This window comes from Tursiops truncatus, chromosome 1 (genome assembly GCF_011762595.2).
Source record: "Tursiops truncatus isolate mTurTru1 chromosome 1, mTurTru1.mat.Y, whole genome shotgun sequence".
Classification (NCBI taxonomy): Eukaryota; Metazoa; Chordata; class Mammalia; order Artiodactyla; family Delphinidae; genus Tursiops; species Tursiops truncatus.
In genome coordinates, this window is record NC_047034.1 from 135,868,285 (window position 1) to 135,890,078 (window position 21,794).

The window sequence follows — 21,794 nt, forward strand, 5'->3', positions numbered from 1 at the left end:
ACTACTCATTTTTGTTTGCAGTCATCAAAAACTTGAGCCTCTAGGGGCATAGACTTTGTCTCATTCATCTGTTGCCAGTGAGTAATAGCATCTGGCACGGAAGCGATGCTCAGTAAGGGATGAATGAATAAATGAATGAAATGCAAGCCATGTTTCGTCAATAGGAAAGCATTATATGATGGTTAGCTATTGCTGTTTTTTTTTTTTCTATTTTAAGTGTGTCCTCAAATAATTCTCAACCCCACATAATGGAAAGGCCTCAGTTTGTCCATCATGTGGAGAGAAGAAATGGGCTGAATTATCTCCAATGTCCTCATATCTAAGTGTCAGACTGATGAAAGAAGGCATGATAGAGGAGGTATCAGAAGTTGAAGTTAATGCTATTCCAGGAGGTGAATATCAGAAGCCTTAGGGCATTCCAGGTTTTAAGAACCACATAAGCAATGCCCCAACCTGTGACTCCTTTGATGGGAGTTTGCCGAAGTTAGAGATTTGAATTCCTATGTATTCTTTCTTTTTTTTTTTCTAACTATATGAACGTGGACAAGCTATTTGAACTCTGTGACCTTCATCTTTGTCATCTGGGAAATGGATGTGGTTGAGTCGTTGTGAAGAGGGGGTAAAGTTTATGAAACATCTCACAAGAAAGATGTGCTCAGTTCACAGTAACTTTATTGTCTTCATTTTATGTGGATGTGTTTGAACTTCTGGTTGATGTGTCTCGGCAAAATATTATGCTAATAATGATTGAGAAAGCTGTTACGAGGTGTGGGTGCACCGTACGAAGAAGTATGGAAGCCTCTTTCTGTACACGCATGAGTTAACAGAAGAGACATTGTAAAATCATTTTTTGATAATTGCCCCCGAGTCACTGCTTGATACAAAGCAATTACTCTGGAGTCTCACTGTAAAACAGCCCATGGAATTGGGTGTAAGGAGGGTCTTGGACCCGGGCCAAAGTCATATTAAATGCTGGAAATGCCGGAGAGGCTCAGGGCTAATACTATTCTAACAAGAATGTCAGACATAAACTCCTAGTGGGTGATGATCGTTTGTTGATGACCTAGTGTGTATCAAAATCCGTATTGGCTACTTTATACGTGTCATCATGTTTATTTATCTTAATGCCCCTTTGGGATTGGTTATTTTTAACTCTTTTTTTTTTTTTTTCTCCCTGAGAAAATGGAGTCTCAGAGAGAACTGTATAATTTGCCTGAGGATTTAAAAGGATAGAGCCAGAATTTGCATACAGGAGTCTTACCATTCTTTTGTCCGTGGTCTAATGATTTGACTTTCATAGCATGTAGGTGAACCAGAGAACCAGTCTCGGAGCTGTGGATAGTTAAAGCCAATGGGCCCTGAACACCTTCTTATCTGAATCCCGCATTTCTCTCTTTCTAGGTCAGGATCGCAGTGAAGCCACTTTGATAAAGAGGTTTAAAGGTGAAGGGGTCCGGTACAAGGCCAAACTGATCGGGATTGATGAGGTTTCCGCAGCTCGGGGAGACAAGTTATGCCAAGACTCCATGATGAAACTCAAGGTACTGCGCAAGCATTTTAATTTAAATAGTGTGGGTTTGATATGACCGAGAGGAAGAAATGATTACAGTCATTCTGGTAAACATATTTTTTTATTCATATACTGGTATATTACTTGGTACACTGATGACTCACTGCATTTATTTATTGGGAGGACATGTCAATCATTTAGCAAATGTTTGTTGAGCATCTCCTGTGTGGAGGTATTTTGCTAGCCCCCGTTGTACAGTTTTTGAGCATATCACATGTTATTCAATTGTATCTTCACTGTGCAATGCCTGCAAAAATAAAAGTACAGAATCATCGAATTGTGCTGTCACTCAGATTTTATAAATTTTCTACTTGATTTTTGAATAAATTTTATATATGTCACCATATGATGAATATGGTAAAAGATGATATATTAATAAAAAAGCCGATTTTCTTCATTCTTGAAATTTCTATCAATGTCCCCCAAATACTTTAAAGGGAAAATGTTATAAAAAGTGATATGTACCTAGATATTGACATTTGGCGGTATCACGAAGAGATTGATGATTTTAAATGCTTTAAAGAAGGCTTTTCATTGAGAAAACTAAGAAAGAAATTGAGAAGAATTTTAATATGCAAAATAAGACAATTATGTTATTAAATAGCCTTTAAAAACATACAAAATTGAACATTGTTTGTTCCCAGATTCTGGTCTCCATGCAGTCTGTGTCTCTTTTTTTAAAAAGTAATATAAAATATTAGAAAAACAGATGATTTAGCAAGAAGTTTACAAGCCATCTTATGCATTTAAGACCTATAATTTAATTATTTTCCTGATTATAGAATTCAAAAAATGCTCATTGTAAAAATTTTGAAAGTACAGAAAAGTATGAGGGAAAATTAAACTTATCCACAATCCCACCACAAAAAGAAAAATCAGTATCAGCATTTTTGTGTGTAACTAACACTCTCTCTTTGTATTTTTATATACATTTGTGTATATGAATCATACACATATGTGTAGTGTAATTGGAATTGCTATTTATAGTTTCATATCTTGTTTTCTTTCTCCCTAATAATATATCATGAGCATTTTTTCTTATCTTCTAATAGTCCCTGAGGATACAACTTGGTCAATGTAATTTTTTTTAATGTAAGAAAACGGGAAGAAAAGAAAAGGAAAGAAAAAAGAAAAGAAGGCTGGCCAAGTGCCTACTAACATTAAATGAGACAATATCTATAAAACACCCTCTACATTGTCTTTTCTTTGATAGATGCTTAATAAAGCACAGGTATTAATTTTTTTTATACTGTACACATTTTCTCAACAGTTTAACATGTATATTAGATGCTAAGACTCCCTGTAGTATGGCTGTAGGAATCATTCTTTTTAAAAACTCTTAATTTTCTAAACTGTGTATCATTACTTTCTTTTTTTTTTTTTAGCTGTTACACAGCAAACTTTATTTTAATAGTTATGAATCTACTACAAGGCATACTAGAAAAAGGTATAGAAGACATTAAAATCATGAGTTCACAGATTGTCTCCTTGGAAGAGGTTAATGTATCCTTTTATAAAAAATAATTAAGCGGGACTTCCCTGGTGGTGCAGTGGATAAGACTCCACGCTCCCAATGCAGGGGGCCCGGGTTTGATCCCCGGTCAGGGAACTAGATCCCACGTGCATGCCGCAACTAAGAGTTTGCATGCCGCAACTAAGACCCGATGCAACCAAATAAATAAATATTATAATAATAATTAAACAATGTTATAAGATTTTAGGACAGTCCAGGAGTGAGCCCCCTTCTTCTGCCAAGTTCAAGTCTGAGTGATAAATACACAAAGGAGTCCAACAGGAAGAATTCTAAATTCCAGCTTCATGACTGATAAATGCTGGTCTGGAGGATGTGACGTAGATACACAGCCACAGGGCATCCTTGAAAGAGACAGGCCATTCCACTTGGTTTGTGGGGTAGTTGGATAACTTCAGTGTTCCATGTTCACCCACCGTGACCCCTGCTCTGCCCCAGAGCGGGACTGTGATTCACGCATGAGATCAGACCAGAACACAACCTCTCTACCAGCGAGTAGATTGCAGAGAGAGAACCCAGAAAGACTGAGCCAAGGAGACCCTAGTCAAGAATGGGGATAAAGGCCTGCATCTTGATTCTTGCTGAAGTTGCTCCTTACTGAGTATGAGGCCAGGCAAATGGAGATTTGCTTTCAACAAATATTAATTGAAAGACATCAAGAAACTCTCCGGTGGCCTGGTTCTCACCCAGAGCCACAAGTCTGCTGAGAACAAGAAAGAGGCTGGTGCATCTTCCCCCAGCATCCTGGTAGATAGCGTTCACCAGGCATGGGTCACAGAGCACCTCACTGACAGCTGCTTTCATAGAAGCGTGGAGGTCTCAGCGTATGTGAGACAGGAGTTGGCCTGTGTGCCCTGAAGTTCTCCGTCAGGATTAACACTGGGCCAGGCTAGCTGTACCAGGCCTGGCCAGGATTGCCGACCTTGGCGTGTGTGTGTGGTGGTGGTGGGGGTGTTACCTGCAGTGAAGTACCCCATCTGTCACCCCTTATAACTGTGAGGTCCCCAAAGCCCTGGAGAGTTGGTCCAACCATAACACGCTCCTGTCAAATGCTTTGAACTTGTTGACGGTTCTTGGTTCCCAGACAATCGTCTTTCGTTATTTGCAAGTTGCAGAGCAGAATGTTGACATTTCTGCTCCCCGTAGTGTTTCTTTAAGAAACACAGAAACATAAACGATCGATTCTCCATTTGGCCACTTGCCCAGGAAGGAAAGACAAAGAAGTACAAAACGCCTGTTAGCCTTGCAAAAGGCCCACTTGTTCATGTCAGGCCATAGGAGAAAAAAATTTTTTTAATCTGTTTTTCTTTGCTAGGCTTTCTGAAGCTGGTGCCTCTTCCTGTTTTAGAGAGTTTTCTCTTGGATTATAGAGATTTAAGAGGGGATTCATAATGTGAGTATGAGTGAGCCATTGCCTGTCCACCAGCGAAGCCTCATTGTCATTGTATTTTAATTTAGTCAACAACGCACTTTTACATATATTATCTCTTTCGCTCTTATGAGGTAGCTATTAGCTTCCCTGTTTTGTCAATAAAAAATCTGAGGCTCACGGAAGTTATAGGATTTGCCCCAGAACCTTCATTTCATCTGGGATAAGCCCAGAATTCAAGCCTGTATCTGCAGATGTCCAGAGTTTGATAAGATATAGTTGAGTGCTTTGTTCTATTCTGTTTTGTATCTGCGTTGAATCTATCCTGGTTCCCCAACTAGAGTTTAAGCTCCTACCAGTAAGCTACATAGCCCCACATCATTGACTTCCAAAGCAGTCAACTTTCAGAGGTATCGGGCAAAATGGTGGTGGTTGAAGCTATGGGAGAGATGGGCTGATTACAGAGCCCTAAGTAAATCTGTTAGTCAGGGTCCTGTAAGAAACACCCAGCCCGACTAGGTCAGATGAGGATACTTTAAGGCAGGAGCGACATACAAAGGTTAGGCAAGGTTAAGGTAGCAAACAAGAGCTGGTGAGGCACTGGAAACTAAAAACAGTGGGAAGCTGTCACCATCCTAGGATGAGATCTATTTACTGGAACCCAGGGAGGGCGAGATTGCGGACAAAGTCCCTTCCCTCGCCAAGTGAGATTGTAGAACAAGGATGGGAAGGAGGCTGGATGAAATACCCTGACCTCTCTCCTTCCACCCTCTGGTCTCCCGTCTGTGCCTTCCTGGGTGGCATCCAGAGGGCAGGAAGCTCAGAGGACCTGGCAATGCAGACCACAGGGGCCAGTCTCTGGGCACACAGCAGGGCAGAGGAGGATATCTGTATTCTCCTTCTTACCTCGGAAAAGTGAAACCTAGGATGAGTTTTCCCCCAAAGATCTACAACTGATAACCAGTAGGGCTGAGATTGGAGACCAGGTTTAGTTCATGGAGCTTTCTGGAATAGCATTCTAGGTTTTCAGCTATTCGGGTTGCACACCTGCTTGACGTGTTCCCTGGAGATCACAGTCATCCCATTGTGTGCATACACCCTGCTGGGTGAGGTTTCTCAGAGTCCTTTCCTGTGCATCGTCTTATTGGATTCTCACGGCAACCCCTGAGCTGGACAGGGCAGGCTATCAACCCTGGCTGGCGTGCCTGACCCCTTCCCTGTGTATAAAATCCTCCAGCAAGATGCTGCCTCTGTGTGACTCCCTTAGGGACACCTGCATCAGTCACTCCATACAGTGCCCAGCACATGGCATTGCTTCGTAGAATCAGTATTAGTATTAGAGGTGATGGTCACAGTCATTTGCTGAGCTCTCCTTGCACGCTGCACCCCATGCTAGGTGCGGTATGTGCACGCTTCGCTCTTAGGAAATAAGAAGTGTTCTCATTTTAGAGCTCTCCTTCACTACTGAGTTTGGAAGCTGGTGGTCCCACCTTTTTTTCATCCATGCCTCCCCAAAGAGCCCTTCCAGAGGGTTATAATAGAAGCAGCCCTAACACTGGGATCCGAAAGGTCACTGTTTGAATTCCCTCTATATGTCTTCTTAGTTCCTTGAGGTTTGGGGTGTTCACTTGGCCCCCCGATCTTACGTTTGGTCATTTGTAAAATAAGGGAGATAATTTTTCCTTCCCAGGAATGTGGGATGGGCTGAATTATATGACGTGTAAGAGAACTCCTACCATTTGGTAGGTACCCAAGAAAACATCTGACTCCTTCATTTCCAGGGGGCCAGCAGTGACTTTGTAGGTCAGGTGGCTAATATTAGGCACAGAAACCCCAAAAGACACCTACCTCCATATCTTCCGATTCCCCAGCCAGCCCTGTCCCTTGGCCCTTTGTCAGTGCTACATAACAGCACTGAATCCTCTGTGGGGAGGTGAGCCCCTGCAGTGTGCTGTCTGGTGGCAGGCTTGCTTCGACTTCATGCAGGTTTTCAGGGCTTAACTCAGGGTCCTGTCTCTCAACATGCCTGAGGAAACTGGAGTTTTATTTCCCCAAGGATCACACCATGTGGATCATCCTTCTCTCTTGCATTTGTCCTGGGAAGCTGTACATCAGCAGCCCCAAGCAGAAGTGCTCCTGAAACATGCACGCTGGCTCCTCCCATCCCTCTTTATCTGCAGCCACCTTCTGCCAGGGAGTTCTTTGATAGCCACCTGGTCAGCATCACTGTGTGCTGGGAATTAGCACAATTTGATGTTGTGGTAATTCTAAGAGCTAGGGGTTGTTAGGACCATCTTGGAGATGGGGACATTAAAGCTACTCTTCTTGGGGCTTCCCTAGTGGCGCAGTGGTTGAGAGTCCGCCTGCCGATGCCCGGGACACGGGTTCGTGCCCCGGTCCGGGAAGATCCCACATGCCGCGGAGCGGCTGGGCCTGTGAGCCATGGCCGCTGAGCCTGCGCATCCGGAGCCTGTGCTCCGCAACGGGAGAGGCCACAGCGGTGAGAGGCCCACGTACCGCAAAAAAAAAAAAAAAGCAAGTGTCTTTACTCTTAACTTGCATAATATCAACTTTGGCGAGGACTCTTGATAGCACATTCATGTAACAATAATTTCCTGAGTGAATCCTGACCTTCAGGGACAGTCCAGGGACTGTCCTGGGTACGAGGAAGAGAGCAGTGAGCAGAGTAACGTACCTACCTTTTGTGACACCTACCTTCTAATTGACTCATACACATATCTTCAGTTTACAAAAAATTTGGGGAAACAGATTTTTGAGAAGTGGAATGCACTTGGTAGGCACTTTCCTTGAAAGCACAGGAATGATTGGAAAAATGGTAGAAGAACATACAAAACGTGTGGGTAAAAACTGCAAGCCTTAGACATATGACCATAACATTTTTCCAAACAAAATTGAGACATGCAGTCTGGCAATATATTTTCTTTTCTTTGTGATCTCTAAAATTAATTCATATGAAAACTTTTCCCAGAAGTATAAAATTAAAATCACATTTAGGAATGTATTCCACGACTCATCTTTATTTAAAAGGTTAAAACCATATCTAATACAAAACCCAGCAAAGATTTTAACAAGAGGACCATATTCTATTTATCCTGGGGTCTCGAATTCTGAACTGAGCATCTAGGCACAAAGTAGACACTCTATAAATCTTGGTTTGTCCAATGAATACATGTTCAAATATCTGTTTCTACAGTTTTCGAGCAATGAGGACAAGTATTACCCTAAAACATCAAGAACATGCAAGCCCGTCGGGGAAGGCAGCATGGAAGCGGGGAGGGAATGGAGTGTGCATGATTGGTGGCTTCGGTTCATGATATCTGACATGCCTTTGCTTTGGGACCGGAGGGAATTTTCAAATGAAAACACTAAAGTAAAAAGCACATCCTTCCTTTCAACAGGGCGTTGTTGCTGGCGCTCGTTCCAAAGGAGAACACAAACAGAAAATCTTTTTAACCATCTCCTTTGGAGGAATCAAAATCTTTGATGAGAAGACAGGGGTAAGTAAAAGAATAACATGGCATGGTGAAGTTGAACCCACTGACAGATGTGCCCTTGAAAGCCTCTACTCTCTGGGCAGGGATATCAAACGAGCATAAAAACAGATAAAGCAGCTGACAAACTTGATCAACTGCGATTGTCCGTCAGAGGGAGGCTCTTTCCTGACTTGGCCACAGTGTGACTGCACCAACACAGTGTGACTGTGTTTCTTGCAGTGTAATTGGGATAAAAGTGTCACACAGTCCTGGTAATGCAATAGGGAGATTGATGTGCTTTGAAGAGCGGTGGCTAATGTGACAGTTTAAGTGAAATTTCTTTGTGTGCCGGCAGCTTTAATGACATGCATCCTAGAGGGAGACGCACGGGGGTCAGTTGACTTGGTCAAAGCGTCCAGACTCTCTTGAGTTGAACCCGTGGCACCTCGCAATTGCTGTCGTCAAAAAGAATAAATGGAGTTTTCAATCTTGAAAAATCTCTATCACTGCATGATCGGGAAATGTAAGGACTGATCTGTTTGTTAAACCCACTGAAGTAGGGGTTTGTATTTTCACCAACCTCCGGGCAGCAGTTAGCTCCCGGCTTCATCCCCAGGACTTGCCTTGCATTGTTGGCCTTGTTCATTGGTGGTAAGGGAAAAACAGAAAAGCGTTCTGTTCTTTGATCTGTTTTGTCCAGAGAGCAAGAGTCAAGTGGACATGTTTTCCTTTTATTCATTCAATGCTTTATATAGCTTCTAACACACCTCCGCCTATGCCACCTCCTTTGAACTTCACGGGTAATTTGTCAAGCGCTGTATAAACAATACTCAACCAGCCAAGTCACCTAACCTTGTCATTTTGCATTATAATTTTCTCGCCTTTGTTTTGACTCATATTAGGATAGCAGTGGGTAGTAGGATGATAATTTAACAGTAAAGAATGGATTTTCTTGAAGAAAAGTTATTCCTGAATAATAATAGCACAGACATTTGTACACCCATGTTCATAGAAGCATTATTCACAATGGCCAAAAGGTAGAAGCAACCCAACTGTCCATCTATGGATGAATGGATAGACAAAATATGGTGTGTGTGTGTGTGTGTGTGTGTGTAATGGAATATTAGTAAGCAGTAAAAAGGAAGTTCTGACCTATGCTACAACATGGAAGACGTTATGCAAAGTAAAAAAAGCCAGTCACACGTAGACAAATTCAGTAGGATTCCACTTAATGAGGTATCTAGAGGAGTCAAATTCACAGAGACAGAAAGTAGAATGGTGGTTGACTGGGCCTGGGGGGAGGGGTGATAAAGAGTTAGTGTTTAATGAGGACAGAGTTAAAAGTCTGGGGAGAGGGAAACAGTGCTGTTGATGGATGGCTGTGATGGCTGGTCAACAATATGAGTGTACTTTATGCCACTAAAAATGGTCATAATGGTAAATTTTATGTTATGTATGTATTACCACAATAAGAAAATCTAGTAGTAATAATTGCCATTTGTTGAGTACGTACTAGGAACATATTAGTCACTTTGCATACATTATTCAGTTTTGTCCTCACAAGGGTCCCATGAGAGAGTAATAATCACAGGTACTGCGTCAAGCACATAGTATGTTCCAGTCATTGTTGTACACCCTTTAGAAGTACCAATCCATTTAATCCTTACAACAGCCCTGTGAGTAGATAGTGTCGTCATCTCCATTTTATAGCTGAAGATATTAAGGAGAGAAAAGTAACTTGCTGGAAGTAGGTGGTGGTGGAGACAGGATTACAGCCTAGGTTGTCTGGCTTATGAGTCCAACCACAATGTCTTCTCTCTCAGGGTAAGTGACTTTCTCATGTTCATCCAGCATGTAGGAGGCAGAGCTGGGATTTAGCCTCCAGTTGACCTGAATCAAAAATCAAAGCAATTGACCTGTATGTTATAGGAAAGGGAGACCTACCTGGGGATGCCGTGGTAAAGGGAGTTTAAGACGTGGGCACAAGCATCGGTAGTCAAGGAGCTTGAAGGCAGCAAGATTAAGAGCCTAATGTAAGCCTCTTCTGCTTTAATAAAATTATGGTTTCTAAAATTAGGGAAGATTTTCCTTTTCCTGGGCAGACTATCGTTTGGAGACCTGTGCTCAGTTCTGAACCTCACATTTTAGAAAAGATATAGTCGAATCAAAGTATATCCTGTTGAGGGGACCAGGGCAGTTGGGGGACTGAATACTATGCTGGGCCAACACTTCTGAACACAGATGTGGCCACGTGGGATGCTGGGTAACACACAGGAGGCAGAGAGCTTTGGGCTTGTAGAAACTTGGAGGATATCATTGACCCCTTAGCCTCCTTCATGGTAGGGATCCAAGGAGCGTGGATCAAGCCTATCTGAGAGATGCTTTCACAAGGCAATGAGAGATGCTTTCACTTATATGCCCAATATAAGTCATGATCTCTAGTCTCTTCCCAAGTCCATGCCTGCCCATCACATGACACTGGCATCACCAAAGGGACTGGAGTAAACCAGAGTATCAGATATTTTCTTTTGTCTAGGGCCATGTGTTTGGCTTTGCTATTCCATCATGTACCCTACCATCAAATAGTTCTCATCACCAAACTTTAACTAATGAGAAGAGGTAGTTTATATTCTTTACCTTTCTCTAAATCCTCACGCAAGGATGGCTAACCTGGCCCCAAAGAAAGATACCACCAAACCTTATAATGTGATTTTTTTTTTTGATTCTTTATCTGGACACAAAGAGAACAGCAGTAAAGTCATTATTTCAGCTCAAAGCCATTTGGCTTTGTTGAAAAAAAATGTCATCTCCTAGTGGAGAATCGGGGTGAAGGCAGAGTTAAATGTTTTCTATCTGGCTTCGTCTGCTCCAGTTCTGTTTGATTAACCTTAGGCCCTGTATCATTGGGCTTCTGCTACCCTAGCTTGTTAATTTGTCTCAACACAAGCCTGGGGAAAAGTGGTGGAGAGAATCGAACATTTAAGCCTGAACTAGAGAGGATGGTGGGAGCAAGGCCCTCCATATGAATAGCGTTCATCTCTCCAAAAGGTTGTCTAGTAGAAAAAGCAGCCGACTTGTTCTGTGTGACTCAAGGGACAGAACCGAGAGCAGGTGATAGAAGTTTCTAGGAAGCAGTTTCAGTTTATGAGGAAGAAGAATTTCCTGCGAGTCAGAGCTGTTCAGCATGTAGATGGACCACCTTCTGTGCAAGGGAGTTCACCAGCCCTAGGAGGATTCAAGCAACCGTCATGTTATGGGGATATTTTGGAAGGAAGTCAAGTAGAAGGTGAGACGTTGACCAAAGTCACATCTTTGGGGAATCACCAGAGTTGATTCCCCAGACGAGTTGAATAGTCTGTTTCTCCCTTAAAGTCAACCCTATCGATGTGATTTATCTTCAGATAAATGGAGGTTTTTCAAAACCTCCATTGGAGATTATGAGCAGGAACAGTTTACTGAACCTTTGTCGTTGCACAGCAGGGGACCGGCTGAATTATGCGGGATAAGAGTCTAAGTGAAGTGTTTTGTCCTACATATCAAAGAAATGGAAAACGAGGTCTTTGTCATTTGGAATGACAAATTTTAGTTGTTTATCATGTCTAAAGTATTCCTGCTCAAGCTTGGCTGCACTATTTTTTTCAAAACCGAGAAAAGAAACATTAGCAGAACGTGACAATAGCTACAATTTTAAAAATCCAAAAGCTGTCAGAAGCGTTTTGATCCCAATTAAAGAGACCCTTTGCAGCAATTTACACCTTGTCTTGAATTTCAAAGGGTTCTTGATCCCAAACCTTATGTGAGTAAATTTTATTAGTAGTATGTTGCAGGAAATAAATCAATAACAAAAGCTGTTCATATGTTCAGATATCTAGGTATTGCTAATATGTCAAAAGGATCAGTGAGAATGCAGAATATGTCATAAATGAATTCACTGTTACTAGTAATAGTAGGAGTGGTAGCAGTAGCAGTAGGAGTAGAAATGGTTTCATGTCAGTATGTTACTAGCTCCTCAAATCAGACCAGTGGACACCAAGGCAGGAGCGATGACATCTTCATTTCACAAATAAGGAAACTGAGATTCTGGGAGTGTTCCTGACTTGGCTGGAGACTCAGATCAGACCTTCCAACCCCAAATCCTATGTCTTTCCAGGGAAACTCACTAGCTTTCTTCTCTCCCCACTTATAATTTTATTCCATAGAATTATTATAATTTGTGCCATTAAAAAGTCAGAAATATTGGGGCTTCCCTGGTGGCTCAGTGGTTAAGAATCTGCCTGCCAATGCAGGGGACACAGGTTTGAGCCCTGGTCCGGGAATATCACACATGCCTCGGAGCAACAAAGACTGTGCACCACAACTACTGAGCCTGTGCTCTAGAGCCCATGAGCCACAACTACTGAGCCCGCATGCCGCAACTACTGAAGCCACGCGCCCAGAGCCTGTGCTCCGCAACAAAGAGAAGCCACTGCAGTGAGAAGCCCACACACCGCAACAAAGAGTAGCCCCCGCTCACCGCAACTAGAGAAAGCCTGTGCGCGGCAACAAAGACCCAACACAGCCAAAAATAAATACATAAATAAATAAATGTTTAAAAATCATAAATATTGCAGGAGCCTAAAGCTGAGTCTGTTTCTCAGGATAGAGGGCAGTGGTCTGTATCATCTCTTCCAGATAATGAAACATCTTGTTGCCACAATCACAGATGGGTTTTGCTTGTTCATTTAGTTTAGCCAGCACTGATTGGCACTATTATTTGCACCATTCTAAGTACATTATAGCAATTCTATGAAGTAAATGCTATTATCATCACCATTTTACAGATGAGAAAACTGAGGTCCAAATAATTAATTACACAGCTCTCAAGTGGCAGAGCTGAGATTCAAACCCAGGTAGTCTCGTCCAGAGTACTTAATGCTAGTAATATATCACACCTTTCTTAGTGTGTTTGGGCTGCTGTAACAAAAATACTGTAAACTAGGTGGCTTATAAGCAGCAAATGTTTATTTCACAGTCCTAGAGGCTGGAAAGTCCAGGATCATAGCCCCAGGATTTGGTGTCTGGTGAGTGCCCGCTTATAGATGGTGCCTTTTTCTGTGTCCTCTTATGATGCAAGGGGGAGAGGGGGAGGATGCTTACTAGGACCTCTTTTATAAGGGCACTAATCCCATGTATAAGGGCTCCACCCTCATGACCTAATAAGCTCTCAAAGGCCCCACCTCCTAATACCATCACCTTGAGGGTTAGAATTTCAGCATATGAAATTTGAGGGGATATAAACATTTCAGACCATAGCAATATCAAAGTTTATAAACGATTTCCTTTTATATGTATTAGAGCAGATTGAGTATTATCCCTGTCTTACTGTCACCATTATTCACTTTCATTTTAATGAGCTTTCCTGAGTGAAGATAAAAGGGGTGGAGTTACAACTGGGACTGTCTTGTGGATAGAATGTTGGCAGTGTAACCAGTACCCGATCAGGCAAGAGCATATCGGATGCCTGTTTTACGCCACACGATTATCTGTTTCCTGAGGATTCAAAGATGAAGAAGATGTGTCCTTGCCCCTGAGGTGTTCACAGTCTGGTGGCGAAACCAGACTCACAAAATGAACTAACAGCTGCTGAGACACAGGTGTGAATGGAGTTGTCGGTACTCAGGGGATGGAGACCGAGCTTTGCCTGAAATAGTCAGGGTTTTTCACAGAAAAGGGCACACTGACTTGGCAGTGGAGGAGTGAGTTGGAGAGGTCCAGGTAAACGAAACGGGTCAGGGAAGAGAAAAACGTATTTCTAAATGCACAAATGTCTAAAGGAGAAAGATATGTGTGTGTGTTCATTTTTCCCTTCAGGAAATATTTATTGAACACGTCTGTCAACACACGTATGAACAAGGCTGTATCTTTTTGTTCATCACTGTTATCTGTCTGGTTAGCACATGATGTCCACATAGTAGGTGCTCAGTAGTACTTACTGCACAGAAAATAAAATGACTTAGTGATTACGACTCAGCAAATGTACACAGAAAAACTAGGGCATAGCAGGGGAGAGGTGGAGAGTGGCCCAGGATTGAATATTGTCCCTCATAATAGAGGGTAATGATGTTTTAACTGTCGTGGCTGCACTTACATTTCACGGCTGATTTAATAATTTATTCTTCAGTGAAAACCAGATATCACCTTATTCATGTCTCTTCAAAAACAGGACTGTTCTTCCTTTATTTCTAACTAGATATTTTGAGTGGACTTGGGGAGAGCAGCTGAGGTGGAGCAAAGGAAACTGGTCCTAGGGAGGGAGACAGGTAGGAAGATGAAGGCGTTGCAGAGCAGGATGCTGGGACCTGGGACACCCCTGTCATCCTGAGAGCCATTGAAACAGTACATAGGACTCTCACAAGATGACTAGCCTATAAGCAGGACCGTCTGTAGCAGGCTTTTGTGGATTCTGTCTCATTGGATGCCCAACAATTCTTGGAGGTTTTATGACCCCTTTTTACAGACGAGTCATCTAAGGTACAAGTAGGGTGAGTGGCTTGCCCGAGGCTACTATGAGTAGCAAGAATTGAATTCAAATTCACATTTATAACTCCTAAGCTTGTTTTGTTTCTTTTCCTCCAGAGATTCTCCACTTGACTGGTTCTATCCCCAGAAGGGGTTGCTTTGGAACTTTACGTAGGCATTTTGGGTGGTCACGACTTTTGGGGAAGGGGGTGGTGATGCAGGAATTTACTAGGGGCAAGGACGCTAGCCACTCTGCAATGTACAGGACATTCACTCACAACACAAATGTTTCCTGTGCCATGTGACTTTAAATGTCTTATCACACATTCATGTAGATGAAAAACCTGTTTATAATTACCTGAATCTAAAACCTAACTCTACTTTCTCTATAAAAAAAAGTGATTTTGTACAATATTCATAGTAGTGAGTTTTCCAGAAATGCAGCTAAACAGAGAGAAAGATGTGCTTTGTTCTGTTGAAACCTCATCAAGAGTTGGTCATCACTTTGGAAAACCCCTCCCCCGTGATGCTTTTCATATTTGAGTCACCAGCAGGGCACTACTCCATCAGTTTCAGGTGTAGCTGTGTTCACCATAACTGGACTTATATGACGCATCTTTAAAAATGTCAAATATAAAGGGAAGAGTTGAATGATCTCTTAAAACTGAATTTATTCACTATAAGAAAAGCACGAACATAAGACAGTGTCATTATGTTCTTCTATTGTAGTTGTAACTAAGCCTTTATATGTTGAAATTCATACTCTTTTTAATTAGAAATCATCTTCTTTTATTTCTCCTTTATAAGTAGGATATTTTGACTTGCTTAAACTTCATGTGTACAGGTAGATTATATAATCATTTCCAGATAATAAAAGAATTACAAAATATTGGTTTATAAGAAGGAGGTGTTGGGTCAGATAAGGTTAAGAATCCCTGTCTAGACCATGCTGCCATTTTCATTGGTTCATTCATTCATTCATTCCACAAATGCTTATTGAGTGAAAGGGATATTCTACGTGATGGATAGGGATGAACTAGCCTGAAACCTTTTCTTCAAGGAACCTACAACCTAGGAGGCAAGACCTATGTATATAACTAAAAACTCAAAGCAAGAATAACAATATGATAAGAGAAAAATATAAAATTATCATGAGAGTTCAAAAGAAGAAATGGGGCTTCCCTGGTGGCGCAGTGGTTGAGAGTCTGCCTGCCGATGCAGGGGACACAGGTTCGTGCCCCAGTCTGGGAGGATGCCACATGCCGCGGAGCCGCTGGGCCCGTGAGCCATGGCCACTGAGCCTGCGCGTCCGGAGCCTGTGCTCCGCAACGGGAGAGGCCGTGACAGTGAGAGGCCCACGTACCGCAAAAAAAAAAAAAAAAAGTTAAAAAAAAAAATAAAAATAAATGATTTATTCCATCTGAAAAGAAATATGGAATGATTTAGGAACAAAGGGCTGAACTTTGAAGGATGGGCAGGGTTTCAAGTGAGAGATACAAGAGGACCAGTATCCAGGCAAAGGGAATTATGGGGAGTGTTTACTAAGGCCCTAAAGTGAGAAAGTCATGAAGAAGGGCAGGTGTGGAGAAGATTTGAGATGTCTGGATATTCTGGATTGGAGGATGTGTGATTGCTATCAGTGAGAGAAAACTGAGAGGGTTGGCAGGGCCCTATTGCGAGGCCTGGAATGTACGACTAAAGAGTTTTGGTTGAATCATGTCCATTACAGCCTGAGTTATTATTCATTGTACTCTGTGGCCCTGAAGCTGCACTAGCTGTACAGAGAGGTTGGTACAGTGACTCTAAGGCCACCCTCGACCCATCAGATGTCTTTGCGCAAATCAGGGAAAAGTCCCTTTCTTTAAGGCTCATTGCCCGGGATGACTTTTGCTGGGAAACGGCTGCAATAAGTATACATGTTTTTGATGACTATACAATGACTACCCCCTCCCCGTAGATCTATGCAGTGTACCCCCTGGCCAGCTGTACGTAGCAGACCTGGGAGTATCATTTCGTGCATGAGCAGAACGCCAGGGGTACCATCTTGCCAGTTCCTGTACCGACCATTCACTGCCCAGCTTGCAGGACTAGCAAAAGGAGACCCGTCCACTCTGTATATCCCTTTGCCCTCCTTCACTCAGTGAACACCTCCAGGTCCAGTAATGTCAACAACAGTAGCAACAGCAACACAGCACGACAATGACCACTTATCAAGCCCTTTCTCAAGCCAGGTGCTTTAGTAAACTAAGTGCTTTATGCATTTCATCCTCTGAGCAGTATTCATGTTGGGTCTGTCTGAATCCACAGCCCATACTCCTCACTGGTATGGTACTGGCACCAGAGAGTGGGCATGGTGGAAGGAGCTGCCTTGGATCCGTTAGCTCTAAAGCAATTTTTATGAATGACTTTGTATCTCTTTTACTCATCTGTAAGATGGGGATAATCAAAGTACCTATGTTTTAGGATTAGTGCAAGATTACATGAGGATTTACTTTAATCCCCTAAGACTTAGAATAGTGCCTAGTATAATAAAAAGCTCTAGGTGTTAATATTATAATATTAGCTCTATTATCCCCTCTCTGATATGGACTTTCTTAGGTCCTCCCTTCAGAATTAAGAAATCCTTTCATATTCCTCCTACAGCATCTTCTGTTCACCTTTATCACAGCACACGGTTGTCTGTATCAGAATGAGTTGACTCATGCTTCCATCAGACTACAGGCTCCACGAGGCCCCTAGTCTCATCCATTGCTGTATCTGCAGGGTTTCGCACAGGTCCTGGTATGTGACAGAGATGCTAATGGCACATTGAAGGAAGGGAGGAAAGTCAGCCAGGGAGAGACGGAACAAAAGCGAGGGAAGGATGGAACAGGAAGTAACGAATAAGTAAACTTATAATGAAATGCTCATTGTCTGGGCTAGATGTTGGAGCCCAAGACGCTACGTATCAAAGATGCAAGTTTTGCCATGCAGGCAGTGAGCATGGAAACAATAATATATGTGATTCAGAGTACCCTGGTCCTAGGATGTCAGGAGTGGAAGGTCCCTTAGGCATTGACTAACCCACTCATTTACAAGTGAAGAAACTCAGAAGCCAAAGAGATGAGGCGGCTCCTGAAGGACTTCCCTAGTGGCACAGCGGTGAAGACTCCGCACTCCCAATTCAGGGGGCCTGGGTTCAATCTCTGCTTAGGGAACGAGATCCCACATGCATGGTGCGACTAAGACCTGGCGCAGCCAAATAAATAAATAAATAAATGTTAAGGAAAGAAAAAGTAAGTGGCTCTTCAGACCTCCTAGCAAATTGCATGCAAAACACCTAGGCTTGAACATCGAGTCTGTGTCACTCTTTAATGCCCACAGAACAGGAAGTGGGAAGCATCCTCTTCCCTTCCTCCTCTTCCTTACTTTGCCTTCCTTCCTCATTACCTTTTTCTCTTTCTCTCTCTACCATCTCCATATTCTTTGCTCATTTGCTTCAACATTCAGGCTCCCAAAGCCCGACAGCTGCCCCAGGTCCATTTTCATATCAAAGAGACTGAACATCTGAGGGGAAAAATTGGGCCTCTGTATGTTTAGTGTCTTGTTGGGTGATATTGGATTTTAATTTATCACCATAAAAAAATCAATTTATAGCTCAAATCCAACAGAGTTTTTAGAAATTGGCCCTGTCCGGAAGCTGCCTCTGTTAGATAATTTAGACGGGGGATAATTCATGACGGGGGAAGAAAATGGATATTCATGTTACCCTGGAAAGTGAGACCACGAATGTTTTCAAGCAGATTTGATAAACTCAGAAATGTGCTGCCTTTCCCTTAATGAATCGTTTTATCAATTTTGGTCTTTCAGGAGGGAAAGAGGTACTGTTTGCCGGGCTAGCTGCTTTTACATGCTTGATCTCATTTAATTCAATCCCCTAAGAACTCAGCTAAGAAAGTACTATTTGTCCTGTTAAACAGATGAGGAAACTGAGACACAAAGGGGTTAAGGGAATTGCACAAGGCTGAATACCCAGCAAATTGCAGAGCCGGGCACTGGCTCCGACATGGCAGAGTCATAAGGCCTGTGCTCTTTTCAGTTCCCAGTGTGGTCTCTCTCCTTTTCAAGGGCCTACTTAGGGCCTCTGGAAAGCACGTGACCGTGCGTTTATTCTCCAGGGGAGAAATCTAACTGCTCTGAGGGTTTTTGTCAGTGCAGACCAGCCCTGTGACTAAAGGTTTATCAGCTACTCTTGGGGCCTCTGAAGGGTGTGTGAGCTGCTGCTCAAGGTGGCAGTGCCTGGATGTGCAGTGTGACCTCGGGGATGGATCCTCTGCCTGTTCTCTGGGACTCTCTCCTCATCTGAACCCTGGGGTCATTCCTAAGCCTCTTTCTTGAAGGTCCAGATAGTGAGCATAGTGGGCTTTACGGTCTCCCGTAACCATTTACTTTGGCCACTGTTATGTGACGGCCCCCGCAGACAATATGTAGACAAAGGAGCTTGGTGTCTGCTGGCTCTGGTCTGCGTGATTACCGAGGAGTCTTCTAATCTGCTCATTCTGACCCCATGACGAGCTCTGTAGGAGTGCAGGAGGAGCACCCGCTGAAGATCTCTGGTCTTCATCTCTGCGCCCTTTGTTCCCTTCTCTTTGGTGGCTGACTTTGGGGATGAATGCTTTTTATAAACTTTGATGATAAATATTCAGCTCTGGGAATTGTGTTAGTTATTTCTACCATTTGTGGAGCGCTAACTGCCAGACACTGTGCCAAGTGCTTCCCATATATGTTTCTCATTGAATTCTTGCAATCCATTGTTTAGTAACCTATTATCATTCCCATCTTACAGATGAGGTGACTCACCCTCAGGGAGGTTCAGTCACTTGACCAGGACTACTCTTAAATTTTGATCCATTTATTTATTCAGCAGATGTTCATTGAGTACCTACTGTGTGCCAAGGAGTATTCTCAGGGGTGTGCAGACATTGGTAAATAAAAGGAAGGACTCTACCTTGTAGAGTTTACATTCTAATGCGGGGAGACAGACAAGAAGCAATAGACATACATAAATAATATACTCTGTTAGAAAGTAATCAGTGCTATGAAAAAAGATAAAAAGTATAGCAAGGTCACAGCATTTCCCCACTGTGCTTCCTTTCTCCTTGCAAAAGGGCCTGTGACATACGTGCTTCGTAAATCACAGATATGAACATGCTCTGGGAGCTTCCTATAGTTTTGAGGGTCAACTGAGTAATGGAAGAAGACACTTCTGAAAATTCTTATCCAAATTCCAGGGGCCGTTACACGTGATAAATCAGAGCTGTCAGTTTGGGTGTCTCTGCTTTTATTTGCTTTATATGGGTTCTACTGTTTATTGTTTTTCTATCTCGCACATTTATTTTAAATTTTAATTTAAAACTCATTTTCCATGACTGTGCTTCAGTTATTTAATAGGTGGTTCTATTTTTATGAAGACACCCCTTACAGGAGCTGTTTGTGTAGAAATGGTGATGCTATAATTAGGCCCAGCACTGATAAGGTGGTTCTCTGTACTTCTCTCAAGTACTTCTCCGCGGCAGCCCGAGCTGCAGCAGCATTAATAATTCTGGGGACAATAAAGGAATGTGTTTCCTAGAAGGAAGGTGAGCCCAGGTCAAGGTGAGAGCCTGGTAAAATCCACCAGAGGAGAGACTGTCTGGGGAAGTGTGCATGGTGGAACCTGGGGCCTGGATGACTAGTGTTATGCAAGGAAGCCTGGGTGTGTTGTCGGAGGGCCTGAATTTGTATCGTCACTCGGTTAAAAAGGTGCAGATCGAGCTGTAATGATAAAAACGACGACGACAATAATAGCGATGATAGCAATAGCACTTACCGTTGTCCCAGATCTTGTCGTAAGTGCTTTACGCACATCTCATTTCATACTTTTATGAATCACTGAACCTCTTAGTGGCTCTGTGTTCTCCTCTGGAGTATATGAGCAGTAATTAACTAGCCAAGCTTTATAGAAGTCTTTCCAAATAGAGGAATTATCTCTGGTTTACACAGGATGGCACTGAGTTTCAGAGAGGTGAAGTGAACTGCTAAGATGTCTCAGTTAATGAGGGCTGCCCTGCCCACCACATTTATTTCATTTCACACTGCTTCGCTGGCCACAACAAGGAAGCTGGTGTGTGAGTCTGTCTTACACGGATGGTTAGATGTTACCTGGAATAAAACACTTCGGTGATATCCTGGCTGACTTTTCATCATTTGTTCTTTTGTGCTGTAGTTACTGACCTTATTCATTCATTCATTTAAATAAAAATATTTATTTGTATATATGTTGATTCTAGAATTAAAAAATACGTATATATATTTTTTAAATTCTAGCATCAACAGTGAGATAAATCTAATGTCCTCCCATTTTTCTGTCTTATGCTCATGGTCACTACTTCTTTCTTGCACCTTTCCCTGCTTTTCTGCAGATTAGGAATAACCATGCTAAGCTGGTAAAGCATTTGCATTCCCTGATTAGTTACAAACATGAAAAGTAGAGAGAATTTTAAACAAAGAAACAAACAAAAATCCTAGACTATGAGTAATTGGAAGCCAGGGTCCATTATTTGGTTACTCTTATATCTACCAGCTTCTGGTACGTGGTAAGCTCCCAGGAGATATTTGTGGCATTGCGCTGAATTCCTTCATTGTACAAGTCAAGCAGCCTCTGATCCACCTTCTTGTCTAGCTGTGTCCACCTAAACCTTTGGGCATTGTGGGTGGCATCTAAATTCTAAGAATAATTATCTCCCTGAGAACAGTAAATAGCAACTTCATCCCCTCTGCCATGGGCTTCAGTGATACAACCCATTTTACTCAAGCCATATCTGCCCTTCCCAGGGTTCCTTTAACTTCTAGATGAATAGAAGATTATATAAAATGTATGAAAGGTTACATGTAATATATTCAATCTCAATTTCCGGTGTTATTAATGATCTTAATGCATAGGTAATTTGTTTCCCCCCATTTTCCTTTCTCTTTCCTCATCCATCTAATTTGCCTTTATCCTTCTTTCTCACCCCTTTTCTATGCTTTCATATGCATATAGATATAGTCACTTTTTTTCTATTGCTGTATATATTTTCCAAAGACATTATTAAATGCCCAGTATGTATAAGATAGAGAGTACAGCCAGCTATAAAAGTAGTATAATATATTATGTGAATGAGGGAAAGGTAATATCTAATTGAAGGGAAGGAAAGAAACTAACATTTATTGAGCAACTACTATGTGTTGAAGTCTATACTAAATATTACAAGTAAGTTCCTGGAGGATAAAAACTCTTGCCTTCTCCCAGCCATTCTGTGCCCCGCCAGCAGC

At 42.3% G+C, this 21,794-nt stretch overlaps 1 protein-coding gene across 1 annotated transcript in view; it reads left to right on the forward strand.

Moving 5' to 3' along the window:
* Window positions 1-21,794, forward strand: part of DAB1 (DAB adaptor protein 1) — a 402,931-nt gene that overhangs the window by 273,466 nt on the left and 107,671 nt on the right. The window contains exons 3-4 of the mRNA XM_033865974.2: window positions 1,402-1,541; window positions 7,890-7,988. Of these exons, the coding sequence (XP_033721865.1) occupies window positions 1,402-1,541; window positions 7,890-7,988 (239 nt within the window). The remainder of the gene's footprint in view (window positions 1-1,401; window positions 1,542-7,889; window positions 7,989-21,794) is intronic.